General features: G+C 42.8%; 1 protein-coding gene across 1 annotated transcript in view; it reads right to left on the reverse strand.

Annotated features, from left to right (window-relative positions):
• TTLL5 (tubulin tyrosine ligase like 5) overlaps positions 1-17,432 on the reverse strand; it is a 256,896-nt gene that overhangs the window by 216,134 nt on the left and 23,330 nt on the right. The window contains exons 7-9 of the mRNA XM_081104716.1: positions 11,495-11,577; positions 4,094-4,163; positions 3,079-3,163 (exon numbers count right to left, since the gene is read on the reverse strand). Coding sequence (XP_080960842.1) covers positions 3,079-3,163; positions 4,094-4,163; positions 11,495-11,577 — 238 coding nt within the window. The remainder of the gene's footprint in view (positions 1-3,078; positions 3,164-4,093; positions 4,164-11,494; positions 11,578-17,432) is intronic.

A 17,432-nucleotide genomic window follows, 5' to 3' on the forward strand; every position in this document is an offset into this window, starting at 1 on the left:
GCTCTCAGTCTGTGTCTGAACCATTGAGGTCTTAAAACTATGCCAAATTTTACCAAAAGAGAGGGCTATTAATATTGTGAGTGAAATGTCTTTCAAATAATATGCAAAACATGTTGGTATGATCTTTTCTTTTTAAAAAAAATATATATTTTTATTGATTTCAGAGAGGAAGGAAGAAGGAGAGATAAAAACATCAATGGGAGAGAATCATTGATCGGTTGCCTCCTGCTTGCCCCACTCTGGGGATTGAGCCCACAACCCGGGCATGTGCTCTGACTGGAAATCGAACCGTGACCTCCTGGTTCATAGGTCGACACTCAACCACTGAGCCACGCCAGCCAGGCAGTACGATATTCTTGAGAAATAGTGAGTGTAACCTTGAGGTTTTTTCCCTATGCAAGAAGTCCAACTTGTGGCAGGACGGAATCACTCCTGGGAAGGGAACAGGAGACAAGCTGGGATGAGGATGAGTGGAGGGAAGAGGAGAAAAAAGCTCATGATACACAAGAGAGAAAACTCAGATATCTAAAATTACAAAACTGAAACCCTCAGCACCTTACATATCTGAGTAGAACTTAAGAAGTATACTTTATCTTCTTTTTTTCTAGATAATATGGGGAATTGGCTTTTAAACCTATATTTCAAAGAATGACAGCACATGTGCCTACAAACACTACAGACAACTTCTTTCCTATGAATCTGATTAAAGCTAGTAGTATGTGATCAAGGACCTTTCAGGTTCAATTCTCTACCTGAAGACTGAGAAAAGTTATAGTTTTCCCCTCCTCAATTTTGAGGAAAGAGTGAAGACAGGGAATATATAAAATGGAGCCACTTTAACCAAGTTGTTAAAATTATTAACATTATGATGGTTGGGGCATGTGGAAAGATTCTATTCTTGTTCTAACTAGCCTGGGAAACTGAAAATCTTTTAACTTTCCAGTCTTGTATCAATGCCTGCATATCTGTCTGGACGTACACACGGACCTCCAGATAACCCTTTGATTATTCCCCTGAACGGCTCATGTAGACCACCTGGCGTCCATTAACCAGACCACAGCATGTGACCAGACCTCCTGGGATCCACCTTCCAGACACCTGGCATCTATCATCCAGGCCACCTGACATCTGAAAGATAACCATCCTGGACCAGTCCTAGGGCAAAGAATGAGGACTGAAAATTTTCAAGAGTGTACTTTTTACTATAAGAACTCTTTTCTTTCTTCTTTGGAACACTTCTGGGTTTTTGTCTAGCTATGTTCCCAGTTTGCAAACTCTAAGACCCTTGAATAAATCTTTTTCATTCATTTCTAGCCAAAGCTTCCCGACTCTTTTTGAGTACAATGGACAATTTTCAAGGAACAAGAGACCAGAACTAGGGAGCTTCAGTAGCCTCCGAGTTCCTAGAGCTCAAACACATAAATCTAGTTAAGAATATGACAGAGCATATAAATGCTGTCACTGCCACCTAGAGGTGAAGGGAAGAAACGGCTCAACCAGCCAAAATCACCCTCAGATTGTAGTCACAGATGCATCAAAAAAATTTGAGTATATGAAATAATTAAAACACCATTTTAAAATAACAGTTGTCAGAGTACTATAATACTTCAATAGGTAGGCTTCTTTGAATCATTGTATTTACCATCTTCGAAGTACATTTTCTAAAATAAAAAACACATACAGACCAAGCTTTTTAGCTTGTTCATGACTGCTCAGAGATTGCAAACTACCTTCTAAACTGCTATGTTTATAAGGCTAATGCATGAAAAACACTTCAGGGAAAGCTAGTTGATTGAAAAAAAAAAATACACACACTCACATACACACAGAGGGGCAAAAGTAGGTTAACAGTTGTGATTACATGAAATATAGAGTTTATTCTTAAATCATTATTTATTATTGAATTATTTTCCATAAAATCAACTGTACACCTACTTTTGCCTACCCCTGTGTATGTTGGGGGAAGAGCATAAGCAAAGTTATACTCTTATTTTAAACAATTATAGGGTCTATGAAAATACTGTCACCTCTAAAATTATCTGGTTATGGAAAACAAAACTTCCAATTATTATAATTTGAACTTAATTTTATAAGTCACATTACCATAAAACCTAAAAAAGGTTTTAGTTACCTATAAAACAAAATAATATAACCACTGTAAAGTATATTACTTGCAAGTGGGAAAAAAAAAAAAAAAAAGCAGCTAATGCCTCCTAAATACAAGAGGCCTTGACTCTGGAAATCAGATCCAGGAATCCAAACTCCTGCTCCACTGCCAACCTGCTGGGATACCTCAGAAAAGTGACTTCAAGCTCCCTTACCTCTCTAACCCTCAGTTTCTTCAACTGCAAAAATGCATCAGCTGTAAGGTTATTGTGAGCATTAAAATAAGTGTCTGGGATTTTATATATATATATATATATATATATATATATATATATATATATATACATATATATATATACACATATATATATATATATATATATATATATATATACATATATATATATGCAGGATTTTTTCTTTTTAGATCAATTCTGAAGAACGACAAATTATCCTTTTTGTTCTGTTTTATTAATCCTCACCCAAAGATATTTTTCCATTGATTTTTAGAGGGAGTGGAAAGGACAGGGAGAGACAGAGAGAGAGAGAAACATCGATGTGAGAAGACATCAACTGGTTGCCTCCTGCAAGCACCCTAACCAGAGCGTGTCTGCAACCGAGGTCCATGTCCTTGTTCAGAATCAAACCCAGGACCCTTCAGTCCAAGGGCCGATGTTCTATCCACTGAGCCAAACCAGCTAGGCGACAAATTATCTTAATACCCTAGGACCTAAGGTCTTCAGAACAACTGCCATTGCATGAAAACAGGATGCGATCCTGGACTGCTGCTAGGAAAGATGTGTGCTTACATACGCATAACTGTTCATACATGTGCATATGTAAAGTAACCTGAAGACCATCTGGGCACACTCTATTTTTTCTGAGTTGAACGTAACAGAAAGAAAAAGTGATCTTAATATACCCCTTAATTGGTCCACTCTAATAAACACCCTCCCTCCAAATGTCTCTTACCTAGCCAATCCTTCTTCATAGAGATAGATGACAAGAGGATCATAGGAAGTCACAAGCACATAGAGGCGCACATCAAACTTGAAATCTAGAAAAAAAAATGAATTCACAGGAAAAACTAAGTTCATTTGTTTTTGTTACAGAATAAACAGGATAATGTAACAAAGAAACATGAAAAAACGAATAGCCCTCCTCTCCCCACAGAATACACACTGTCCACACCCCTTGCCTTTTGAGGATAAATAATAATTACACATTTTGTACATATATATGAGAATTTATACATGTATATTGTACAGTTCTCATATATATTTATTATTATATTACCTATAAAGCACTTTCTTCTTTATTATCTCATTTCATCTTTGAAATAATCTCATGAGGTAGGTAAGGAACCAGCCTCAGCTCTAAAGCCATAGTTGTTAAGAATTTCATATTAGCTTAATAAAGATTTACTAGTGATTGCCAGAGTAAAAGGGATGGGAGGGGGTACAGAAGAGGGTGTAGGGTTGATAAATGGTGATGGAAAGAGACTTGACTTGGGGTGATGAACACACAATACAATATACTAGTATAGATGTTGTATTATAGAATTGTACACCCGAAACCTATATACTTTTATTAACCAATGTCACCCCAATAAATCCAATCAATATATATAAAAGCCCAAGCGACTGTCTAACCAGTAACTATGACACGCAATGACCACCAAGGGGCAGACGCTCAACACAGGAGCTGCTGAGCCGGTGACTTGGCAGCTGCGGTTCTCGGGTGATGCACCCAGAACCAGAGAGGAGGGAGCCTGATTCCAGGGTGCGTCACCCGAGAGCCAACCTCTTGAAATCCGGTACCCCTCAGGGGATGTTGGAGAACCTGTTTGGGCCCGATCTCCACAGATCAGGCCGAGGGACCTCACCAGTGCACAAATCTGTGCACCAGGCCTACAGTAAATAAATAATAAATTTTAAAAATTAACAAGATCTAACCCAATCCAGGCAAGGGCCTAACCACAACTCACCATCTATGAGCAGGGGGTTGTTAATATAACGGGAGACCAGGATGTTCTCTTCCAGGGAAATCTGGTTTGGCTATTGAATAAAGAGAAAGAATGAAAGGACAGAAATGCAAAGGAGCCCTAGCTTACAGTACAGGAACAAAGTTCTTAACCTTTGAGAAATGATAAAGTAGAAAACTAAAACTCTAAGAAAAGTTTTCTTCCAAGCTACCCATACATTCAATTGGCCACATAACACACCACTTCCATAAACACTGTAGGTATCCAATTACAATGGGGGGAAATAAATTTATACAGCATCTCTCACATAATAAATCAAGTCTAAAGAGCTTTAGATTTTTCTATACATGATATTAGTTACATGCCAAGAAAATAAAAGCTACTTAAAAATAAAAAATTGCTTTCTCCCAAACGTAAAGTATGATGCAAATTTTTAAATGCTACTGTTATTCTTAGATGAAAGCTTTCATCAAGTTGCTTAGAGAATTTACAGATCTTCCCCCTGTGAAACGGGATGGATGCTTCATTGACTCACTCAATGGTACTCGCTATATCGCTATATGTCAAGACGGAACTAGATGTTTAAAATTTTTTTCAATTAAGAGTTGTTTTTACAACAAGTAATTATGAGTATTGCTGGACAGTATATAAGGCACTGGGGAATACTGTGATGAAGTAAACAGATAATCCCTGCCCTCAGAGCCTAATCCCTGCTCCCAAAGAGTTTACTATTTAGGCAGAGGGGCAGCAAAACAGGTAACTTACAAGCACACAGAGGAACATGTCTGCAAGTGGAAGATAGGAGGCTGCAAAGTGGAAGAGCAGTTAAGTGGGACGAGTCAGGGAAGGCTTGTCCTGAAAGAGTAGGTGTGGAAGTGAGAGCTGAAAGCTATCAGGCACGTGGTGGAAGGGACAGGAGACCATCACGGGAAGACGGCATGCACTAAGTCCCACAGAACGGAGAGGGGGCAGATTCGCTGGCCTGGGCTAGAAGACTGAACTGAGAAATAATGAGAGATAGGGTTAGGCAGTTAGGAGGAAGGGACCCACTGGCAAAGGGATCTGGACCTCTGGCAAGGCAAATTCAGGTTGAACATGGTGGGAAACAGGAAATGACTGTGGAGTCTTGATTAAGAAAATAGTAAGGTTAAAATATCTGGAACAGAATAACTCTATGAGAGATTAGATTAAGGCAGAAGTCAGCTGGAAGTCACCACAATCCATACAGGACAAAGGACTCTAAAGGAAAGTGACAATAGTAATAACTGTGGTTATAATAGCTATAGCAGCAGCAACAGAAATAACTATTAACATCTGCAGCAAAATATGAAATTTTAACCAATGTATTGAACATTTACTATGTGTTGTTCAAATTCTTCACAAGTATTATTTTGTTTAATCCTCACCTAAGTCCATGAGGTAGGTATATCACCACCCAAATATTAGAGATGAGGAGAGTCAGAGAGAGTTAGGAGCCTGCTCAAAGTCATACAGCTAAAAAGTGATCAGGAGGTCTGCCTCAGAGGCTTAACTCTTAAGCACTATTCACATCTTTCCCCAAAGTTCTGAACTAAAAATAACTGTCCCCCAGATTCAAAAGTTTATCTTTATAGTAATGCATTCCTATCCCAAATACTACAGTTATCATAAAATAGGGATAGTTTTGTGACACATTATACAGCCACGATGAGCAAGTCCAGAGTCAGGATGATGAGACTGCCCTCTCGCTTCCCACTGCTGCTATCTCAAGCTCAGAACACAACTTTCCCAGCCTATGCATCACATGGACACTAGGACACCAGTGCTGATTCATCCTCAGGGACTCAGTCACCCACACCATTTCCTGACTCCCTTACATTCCTTGGTCAGTTTCTCACAGGTACTATCTCAGCAGCTTAGTAAGAACTGATACAATCATAGTACAAAGCAGCAAGCTGCAGGCTGTGTTCCAAAACTAAACAATTGCAGCTCTCTTCCAAGTGAGTAACACCTATAGGCTACAATAGATGTCTGAGCACTCAACTTTCCCGCGAACCAGAGAACATGCTGGCAAGGGTCTTCCCTCCATGACACATCTAATGTCCATGGCCATTTCCTCTCTTTCCTGCTTCATAATACATATTTATCCTTTTGAGTTATGTATAACATAATCTCTTACATTATTTGTTCAATGGTCTGTAGCTCTCATTTTTATCTGCATTAGGAATCAAGTTGTACGCTCAGAGAAGAAAAGAATGGTTTGGGTATAGTTTCCTTGTATACTATTATCTATACTAATAAAAGGGTAATATGCTAATTAGACCGGGTCAACTGGACATCTTCTGGACGTCCAACTTCCTTCTGGACAGTTAAGGGGGGACTAGGCCAGCAGGGGGGGGGGGCAGTTAGGGGGCAACCAGGCTGGCAAGGGGGCAGTTAGGGGGTGACCAGGCTGGCAGGGGACCAGTTAGGGGGCAGCCAGGCCAGCAAGCAGAGGCAGTTAGGGATGATCAGGCAGGCAGGCGAGTGGTTAGGAGCCAGCGGTCCCGGATTGCAAGAGGGTTGTCTGATTGCCAGTTTAGGCCCCATCCCACAGGGGACATCCCCCGAGGGGTCCCAGATTGGAGAGGGAGCAGGCCGGCTGAGGGACACCCCCCTCCCATGCACGAATTTTATGCACCGGGCCTCTAGTATACTAATAAGCAACTAATGAAAGCTTTTTCATATCTTCAAACCTTTTCCTCAATCCCCAATTAACTCACTTTAAATGATTTTAATTTCAAGCTCAAACTGCCCTCCAAAGTATGTGAAAGTAAGAATGTGAATTGTTGGGAAAGTCAGAAACATCTATTTTTCTAACTGGACTTTAAGATTAAAGCTCATGGTATCTGTTAGGTCATTGTAAGGTAGAACGGTACACTGGTTAAGAGTGTATCCTCTAGAATTAGCTAGATCTAAGTTACAATTTTGACCCTACTACTTACTAAGGAAATAATAATAATTACATCATAGGGTTCTTATAAAAAATAAATGAGATTATATTTGAAAGGCACAGTGGCAGGCACATTAAATGCTCACGAAATCTGGTTGCTGTTACTACTGCAAACTCAATAGTATCTATGTGGTTCTATTTACTAAGTTCCATAACTCAACAGCATTCATCGCAGCATGCAACCTGCCATTCTACTCAGAGCAGTGCACTGAGTTATAATGAAGATCCGTAAGAATTAGGAGAGTCCCTATTTCTCAAAAGGTTTTAAGGGGTATAAGCATCTGGCACACCACAGGCACTCCCTACCTATCTGCTGAACAATGAGAAAAAATAAAGAGCACATAAGATAACAACATGTAAACAAACAGAAACAAGTATACGAGTGACCAGAGTGACCTAAATACACTTCTGATGCTTTAAAACCTCAGGGAAATATTCAGATTGTATTTACCGTGGATAATGTGTGAGACAAGGATGACTAAATCTGACTTCTATAATCAAATTCATACCCTAATCAGGAAACACCAGGTCTTTCCCCTCGATCTGAATATACTAAATTGGGAAAATATGGCATTTAGTCACAGTTACTGAAGGAGCTGGATCAAACACAACTCTGTTCCTTTATGATGTGTTTCCAGAGTTAAAGAGAACATTATTAAGAGACTGCGTTAGCCAATCAGCTGAGTTGCTTCCATCTGTAGGAGCTTGCACTTCTCTCTCCATTATTACATAAAATTAATGCTTTGTCTGTCCTTTATCCTGTTCTTGTAGTGGTAAAAGCTGCTATTTGCAGATATTTTCCAAAAGGTTAAGACTATTATTGGGAATGTGAAGTAAGAGGCCCTCTCAGCCCAGCAGGAAGACCGGGAATGATGTTTTCATTTGGCCTCACACCTAACTCAGGCCCCCACAACATCCCTCACCCGCTCTCATTAGTGCTGCTCACAGACCCTCCGCTGGAGCACTCCCTCCTCCCTAAAACCTAAAAGGAAAGCAGGCAGCGGCCTTGGAAACAGTTACTTCATCCAGTTGGCTAATGGGTCACATATTCCACGGGAAAGGATCCAGGTATGGAAAAGAGGGGATGCTAGGCCTGTGCGCAAGGAGAGAGAGAAGAGTATTAACTACATGGTTCTTAGGCCTGGGTAAAAGGTGATAAATTTCCAGTTTTGGAGTGAAATGGGAATATTTTCCCATTATGTCCACATGTTGCCAGCTCCCCTGGTGCCTGCTGGCATCTTCCCAGGCTTCTGTCTGGCACCTCCACCAAATACCTCAAAGAATCAGACTCATTCCAAAGCTTCTCTGAGGAGGAGGGGGCCAAGGGTCCAGCCAAGTGCTTTGATCTCTGCAGGGGGTCTCCAGGGATTCAGCCCAGGGAGAGGTGGGAGGGAGGCGAGCCTGCCAAGTACATTCTCTAAAGACCTGTCACCCCCTTTACGAGACTCAGCATCCAGGGAAGAGTCAGGGCATGGGGCTCTCAGCCCCACAAGGAAAGTTTAACTCTCCTTTTCTTTATGATGTTGGTTTTACAATAACAAATCACCAGGGCAAAAGAGCATTCCAAAAGAAAAAAACCCCAGAGGAGCTGGGAATAGATCCTACTCTTCTTGACTCATGTCTAAGAAAATAAAAAGCAAACTTATACCACCGCTGACTTTCAATAGCAATTCCATTTGGCAGCTAAAACCCAAACCCAAACCAGTGCTGTCTATGAGATTCAAATAACACTGGAGTTCCTGGCACAAAGCTGAAGGAAAAACTATTGGGCAGGAGCCGTCCACCAAGGTCAGAAGAGAGACAAGAAAGGAGACATCCAAAGCATCTGACCAGGGCCTCTGTCACAGGAGGCACAGCGTAAAGGCTTCTGGAGTGACTCAGGGCCAGGTAACAGGCCTGGCAGCTGGGCCTGGGGCTGTAATAGCTGCTGTATCAGAACCAGATCCTACATGTCTGCAGTGTTTATAATACAGTCCAGACTGAATGGAAGGATTTCCCAATGTGGAAGACCCTCAGAAAGTTAGTTTCTATACGTACAGAAATAGCTCAGATCATGTGAAAGAGAATGGGGGGTTTAAGATGGAGTACTGACCCCACACACAACCTATCTTCCTCCCCCTCTCCCTTTCCAGAGACCCACTGGAAGGACAAAGAAGATACTTTCTAAAACAGCGGTTCTCAACCTGTGGGTCGCAACCCCTTTGGGAGTCGAACAACCCTTTCACAGGGGTCGCCTAAGACCATCGGAAAACACATATATAATTACATATTGTTTTGGTGATTAATCACTATGCTTTCATTATGTTCAATTTGTAACAATGAAATTGGGGGTCACCACAACATGAGGAACTGTGTTAAAGGGTGGCGGCGTTAGGAAGGTTGAGAACCACTGTTCTAAAAGAATGAACTGATCACAAGGCTAGAAAGCGGTTCAAGGACCACCAACAGACCAAAACTTTAAGGCGATCCTGAAAGACAGAAAGCAGACAGGATCAGGCTGAGAAAAGAGCAGAGGACGCCCCGCCCCGGACTTCAGAGACGTGTGATCTTCCCAAGGCGGCTGGGAGGAGGTCGCGCTGGCAGTGAACACGCAGGAGCAGGAGCGGCCGGGAGCACGAGCCGGGAGCACGAGCGGGCAGGTCATCAACACGCAGCACGTGGAACAGTGAGGCCGGGGGCCTTCTCCAGCACCCAACGCGTGGCGCTTGGGAAACAGCGTGTCCTCTGGGGAAGGCAGCTTGTGCGAGTGCAGGGATCTGAAAGCGTGGCGCCTGAGGCCCTGCCACCCCCAACAGGCACACAGTGGGGAAAGGAGGACCGGCAGCACTGACTCAGAGTGAAAGCTCCCTGCACCTGCACAATGAGGCTGCCCTACTTCGGGGCAGGGGAAGGAAGAGGCATGCTCCTCGCTCATGTCCACCTAAGGGGCAGCCTGACAGTCACTCTGCCCAAAGCTCCAACAGTCTCCTGTCCAGGCAGAAGCTCTCAGGGAATCGGTCCTACACAAGTCGGGGAAACTCAGGCCGGCTGTCCATTTCAGTCAGTCTCGTCTCCGTTCATAAATATGGCTCAACACACCTAAGGTTACTGAAACGGAGAAAAACCAACAGGAGGAAAATGAGACAATCCCCAAGGAAGTTCACACCACAGAAGGTAACTTTAAAAAACTTTCAACTGATAGCTTCAGAAAGGCCAGCAGACAAACTGCACTAAGCAACGACAGCCGAAAGCAAGTCCTAAAATAAGAGTTTCTGCAAACTATGGTAGCCAATATAGAAATTCAGTAAATGAGATAAATAAATGGATAGAATTCCAACTGGTGATCCAGAAGGTAGAGTGGACAGACAAAATTTAAAATGAGAGAAAAGCTGACACGAAGGAAAGACCCAGACTGCCTCAAAAAGCAGTTCTAGAAGTAGAAACAAAGACCGAAAAACAAAAACAAAACTAAAAAAGAGGGGGTGGGGTGGGGGATAGTTTTCCCTGAACAAGGAAAAATGCTAGTTTCTATATGAAAAAGGCTGACCAAACGTCCAGGAAGAAGAACTAACAAAGATCCAGACTGAATTAGTAGTTAAGTTTCATAATTCCATGCTGTAAAGTTTCTACTGAGTTTAAAATTTGTATCCAACTTATAAAGCAGAGAAACTGAATCATAGTTACTGAGGAGAATGTAAATGTTAAAAACCTTAAAAATAGTAAAAAGTAATCAAACTTAGAGGTAGAAAGTGGAAGGGAGGGTAGGAGGTGATATGAGTACAGTAAATATCAAACTACAGTAAATATCCAAATGCAAAGCTGAGAAAAGAAGAAACATAATCCAATTATATTAGGTTACTAACTACTATTATAAATCTAGGGAGCGAAACTGTGGTTGGAATTTTATTTTATTTTATTTACTCTGCATTTAACTTAAAAACAACTTTTAATGAGGATTTTGCGAAGCATCAAGATACTGATGAATTTTGGAAAAATAAGAGGATGAGGAAGAGGAGGAAGGAGGTCGGGAGGGAGGAAGGGTGGGAGTGCAACAAGGATGCCATACCGATCTGGGTAAATTTCCTTGAGGACCTTGAGGGCAGGATCCCACAGTTCTGCTCAATAAAAACTAAATGTTTATGCTGCTAATTAATGCTTAGTGCTGAGGAATTCACATGACAGTATCCTGAAAGCAGAAAAGGTACCTCTTTTCTGCTGACACCAAAGGCCTTCCTCCCCCAAAACTGGATCAAGTAACTTTTCAGCCATAGAGTAACTATTGTCGTGGGAAGTTACTGCCAAGAGACACCTCATACCCACCCTCAGCTCACATTTCTGAATGCAGATTTCCAAAGGGGACGCCTGCTCTTAATGAAAAGCAACCATATTAGTAGCGAGGACAATGGGTGCAACAGGGAAAAACAGAACGCAGAGAGGTTGTGCTGGATACTTACATTGTTGATCAGGTAGACGCCCCGCCCCCTAGAAGAGGCCACTGGTTTTACTATCCAAGGTCCCCGATCCTTTGAATAGCAGTCTGCTCAAAATATTGGGAGATAGAAAGTGGGAGAGAGAAACAAAGAGAAAGAAGGGACATGAGATTATCAACTGAAATTTCAACAATGGTTATCTACTCAGGTACCCAAAGGATTTTCCAAATTTCTAAGTGGAAGGCAGCAGGTAAAATAACCTGTATTTTTGGACTAGTCTTAAAAATTAAACAGGGACAGAGACAGAAACCAAAAAAGGAGGGGGGTGGGGGAGGAAAGAAAAAAAGAGGAAGGACGAGAGAGAAGGAAGAGACAGCAAAATTATAGCAAATACTACATAATATATTTTGTTCACCATTTCCCCTCTTGAATGAGAGGATGAAACAAAATAAGGCAAATAACTGGATTATAGTCTATTACTGTCACAAACAACCTTCATAAATCTTTGCGATTCTTTCTTCCCTTAACTAAGGGACCTCCAGAGGCTAACTGTGCAGACAATGGCAGTGTCAATGCTAGATACCATAATACGGTCACTTTCCTTAAGTAATTTCTCTGAGCTTGTAAAAAAAAAAGTCACCTAAAATCAAACAATGTGCAAGTGGAAAGGAAAAACACGCATTTACAAGTGAGTGAAAGGTGCACTTTACTCTTGTTCCTTTCTTAGGTTCAGGCTTACACCTTAAACATCTCTGGATCGTGGGACGAGAAACCAAACAACGGGCACCAAGGCTGGCAGATGGCTCTGCTTAGAGGAGGTCAAAAGACACCAGAGAAAAGTAAGAACAAAGAATTCTCCCTTTGTTATGAGCTAAACTATCTTTTCAAGGCCTCCAACAGGCAGACAAACCATTTCACCAGGAGAAAAAGTAGGTCTCCTTGTCCACTCTCCCCCATTTCCTCTGCTTTTTCCCTTGATGCAACCTAACTGAATTAGGAAAAATGGAATATGCCACACAGAATTTACAATGCTATGAGCAATTCCACTTCTAGAAATATGTCTGCTAGTTCTACTCACACATGAGAGATGTATGTAAAGATTATTCAGTGTTGCAGTATAGTAGCAAAAGATGTCCATCAATTAATTAAGTACACTATATTGCATCTATTTCAGGGGCCAGCAAACTTTTTTTGCAAAAAAACACACAGATAATAGCCCTGCCAGCATGGCTCAGAGCGTCAACCTATGAACCAGGAGGTCATGGTTCGATTCCAGGTCAGGGCATATGCCTGGATTGCAGGCTCAATCCCAGTATGGAGCGTGCAGGAGGCAGTCAACCAATGATACACTCTCATCATTGATGTTTATATTTCTCTCTCCCCCTCCCTTCCTCTCTGAAATAAAACAAAAAATATTTTAAAAATAAATAAATAAGAAACTATTTAAAAAACAGATAATAAACAATTTAGGCTTTGCAGGCCATGCAATCTCTGTGCAACTGTTCACTTCTGCCACTGTACCTCGAAAGCAGCCATAAATAATATTCAAAGAAAGGGGCAGGCTATGTTCCAATAAAACTTTATTTATGGACACTGAATTCCATATGATTTCCAAATGCCATTAAATTTTATTGTCTTTTGTTTCAACCATTTAAAAACATAAAAACCTTTTATAGCTCATGAGTTGTATAAAAATAAGGCAGAAGACTAGATTTGATTAAAAGGCTATAGTTTACAGACACCTGATCTGTATAATGGAATATTAAGCAGACACACAAAATAATAATGTTATTAATGAATAGACAGGGAATGATCTCAAAGATAGGCAGTTCAGTGACTAAAAGGAAAGTGCAGGGCAATGCATATTGCATGCTCCCATCTATACACGTACACACTCAAGCCATGTGCCACAAACACACAGATTATCTCTAGAAGGACATGTATAAAACTAGGAGCACTGATCACCTCTGGGGTAGAGAGGTGGATGTCTGAGGAAAGCAGAAAAAAGAAGGCTTTCCATTATTGTTTTGTAATTTTTTTGTACCATGGGAATATACTCCCTTTCAAAATATATAATTTACATAACTTTAAAGTCCTGCTATAGATAACTTATTTATCTATATACTACAGGCCTGGTGCACAAAAATTTGTGCACTGGGGGTGGGGGGGTCCCTCAGCCCGGCCTGTGCCCTCTTGCAGTCTGGGACCCCTCGGGGAATGACCACCTGCTGGCTTAGGCCCACTCCCTGGGGGAGTGGGCCTAAGCTGGCAATCAGACATCCCTCTGGCAGCCCAGGAGCCCTCGGGGGATGTCCACTTGCCAGTGGGGAGCAGGCCTAAGCTGCAGTCTGACATTCTTAGTGCTGCTGAGGCAGCGGGAGAGGCTCCCACCACCACCATTGTACTGGCAGCCATCAGCGTGGTTTGTGACTGAGCAGAGCTCCCCCTGTGGGAGTGCACTGACCACCAGGGGGCAGCTCCTGCATTGAGCATCTGCCCCCTGGTGGTCAGTGTGTGTCATAGTGACCAGTCATTCCCAGTCGTTCTGCTGTTAGGGTCAGTTTGCATATTACCCTTTTATTATATAGGATAAAGGCCTGGTGCATGGATGGGGGCCAGCTGGTTTGCCCTGAAGGGTGTCCCGGATCAGGGTGGGGGTCTCGCTGGGGTGCCTGGCCAGCCTGGGTGAGGGGCTGATGGGTGTTTGCAGCTGGTCACACCCCCTTCAGGGTGGGGGTCCCCACTGGGGTGCCTGGCCAGTCTGGGTGAGGGGCTGAGGGCTGTTTTCAGGCTGGTCAAGCCCCTCCCCCCCAGTGAGGACCCTCACCCCATGGAGGTTTGGCCAGCCTGGTGAGGGGCTGATGGCTGTTTTCAGGCTGGCCACACCCCCTTTAGGGTGGGAGGTCCCCACTGGAGTACCTGGCCAGTCTGGGTGAGGGGCTGAGGGCCGTTTTCAGGCTGGCCAAGCCCCCAGCCGACAGAAGCTCCCAGACTCTCCTTTTTTCTTTTTTTTTTATTCTGGGATTTATTTACCTTCTATAATTGAAACTTTGTTGACTTCAGTGGAGCTCAGAGCACTGCAGCAGGCGAGAAGCTTGGCTTCCTGCTCGCTCCAGCTCCGTGGCCACGACCAGCTGAAAGCAGGTATCTGGGGTTTATTTATCTTCTATAACTGAAACTTTGTTGCCTTAGTGGAGCTCAGAGCGGGTTGGGAAGCTTGGCATCCTCCGTCACTGGAGCAACCAAGCCTCCTGCTCGCTCCAGCTCCGTGGCTTCCGGCCACCATCTTGGTTGGGTTAATTTGCATATAGTCGCTCTGACTGGCTGGTGGGCATGGCTTAAGGCATAGCGAAGGCATGGTCAATTTGCATGTTTGTCTTTTATTAGATTAGATATATAAGTCTAAGCGACCAAACAACTGGTCGACCGGTCACTATGACATGCACTGACCACCAGGGACAGACGCTCAATGCAGAAGCTGCCCCCTGGTGGTCAGTGTGCTCCCACAGCCAACCTCCCATGGCCAGTCCCTCCCCGCAGCTGGCCAATCTCCCGCGGTCCCTCCCCTGACCGCCAACCTCCTGCAGCCCCTCCCCCTGGCCGCCGCCCCAATCAGGATGGGGCGAGATGGCCCCAAACAGCCCCAATCGCCAGCCAGGCCAAGGAACCCCACTCATGCACAAATTCGTGTAGTGGGCCTCTAGGGGTTATATAAGACAAATTAAGCCTTCATAAAGTAAAGCCACTGAATATGTGTATGTGTATACAGTTTATGTATATTTTTTTCCATTTTGCTATTTTCCCCAGATTCTAAGGAGGCAATGAGCTGAGCACAGAAGAAATTATTAATAGTAAAGAAAACAAAAATTACAAAATTTTCTAACCTTCATTCATTCAATACTTCTAAGTACCCAATCTGTGTCAATCAGTTTGCTAAGGGATTGATCGATCCATGCAGTAGTGACAAAGACAGCCTTGCCTTCACAGAGATTAGACTAGTAGAAGGGGCAGACATCGATCAAATAATTACAGGCACACTCTGAGTCATCAAGAGGAAGTGCAGGGGGCCATAGGAAAGCCTAAGGAAACAGCCAAAACTGTCTGGGGACAGGCCCTTTGCAGTGGCAAGTACATTTATAAAACCCTCGTTTTCACAAAAGGGAAAATCTAGCTAAATGCAGTTGTTGCCACCTAACACTGTAATAAATCTTACTTTGTGAACTAACCTTATCAGAAGTTTTTGCTTTTTTGGTGCTTCTCTTTTATCACATTGTTGGAATTCTAAATACCAATGTCTTTCACGTTAGGCTTTTATCCTTAATGTGTTATGTTTCAGAACAAAGACTGAGTTTTTCCTAGGTTCTAAAAATGTGGTTACAAAGCAAGAAAAATAAGAGGCAAAGGCAGGTTGCAAAGCTTGTCAGCCTCTCAGGATGAGGACGTACTAGACAGGGTCTGGGATCCTTCTAGCGCGTCCCAGGTCCTATAGTGGGAGCCTGTGCAGGCTATTGGAAAAGGCTCTGGACCAGGGGTAGAAAGATCTGGATTCGAATTCTGGCTTTTACACCAGGGGCACTTTGCTTAAACTATCCAGTCTCTCATAGATACAGAGAAAAGACTGATGACTGCCAGAGGGAAGAGGGTTTGGGGAATTGGGTAAAATACGTGAAGGGATTAAATACAAATTGGTAGTTCTGTAAAGTACAGCACAGGGAATATAGTCAATAATATTGTAGTAACTATGTATCATGCCAGGTGAGTACTGGAAATATCGGAGTGAACACTTTGTAAAGTATATGATTGTCTACACACTATGTGGTACACCTGAAACTAATACTAAGTAATATTGAATGTAAACTGTAATTGAAAAAATAAAAATAAACTGTCCAGTCTCATCTTCAAAATGAAGGGGTTTAGTCTGATTTGCTAAGTTCTCTTATAATGCTAATATTATTATTCTATAAATTTACTGATTGCTTTAAAATCTAGCTACCTGCAATTAACTGCAATTAATGAGCAGAAGTCAAAATTTTGCTCATTCCTTAGAATTATTTCTCAGCCTCTCTTGCAACTGCAAGTGACCACGGGACACAATTCTGACCAATCAGAAGTAAACAGAAATCTGCTGGGGCTTGGGAGAGAAGTTTTGCTTTTCTGACAATGGTGCCACCCTATCTTTCTTTTGTCCTTCTTCCGGCCGAGAAAGCTGTCCACTGGGCCGCATGTGGCTGGAGTTGCCAAGAGATTCCTAGGTTCAAGGTCACAGCCCTCCGATTCTACTACATCCTGCAACGAGCAACAGTGCACCAGGAGTCTAGAAAGATATATACCACGTATTCCAATCCTCACACTCTAATTACTGGCAATATCCAGGCTTTCACATCTCTTGAGGTAGTGGTTGGTCTCTGGGACAGATATCTACAGAGATGGGTTTAAGGTTTTCTCTTATTAGAACAAAAGCCATAAATTTATGAGATCCACCTTGGCTGGTATCTCAGTGTCTTTAGGCAATCTTCATGCCCGTTCCTTACTGGTTCTCTTTCAAAGGCCTTACACAAGCTATTTTCATACTTTTCTGTCCCTCCCACACACCCAAACCCATCTGCAGGCCCTTCATTCCTGCATGTGTCCTCATCACCCTACACCCCAAGATGGCTGGGCATTTGTTACATAAACCCAGTCACCTGCTTTTCTATCTAAAATCTCATCTGGGTCATCACTTGGCCTTCCTTTCCTTGTATTAGGGGAGAGACATGCCCACCTCCTTCCTAAAGCTCACCTTCCACAGGGGCTCTTGATTAACCCTCTCCTGCCTTCTCTGGGACATCAGTCATTGTTCGCATCGTTGCGCTCTCTCCCCCCTGATTTTTCTGCGGTGTGGCTTCTCGTTATTTTTCCCTCCCTTGGTAATCACATCCACCTCCACACCTGCAAATTCCAGAATCTATATCTCTGGCAAACT

Source organism: Myotis nattereri, assembly GCF_964212035.1.
Source record: "Myotis nattereri genome assembly, chromosome: 1".
Classification (NCBI taxonomy): domain Eukaryota; kingdom Metazoa; phylum Chordata; class Mammalia; order Chiroptera; family Vespertilionidae; genus Myotis; species Myotis nattereri.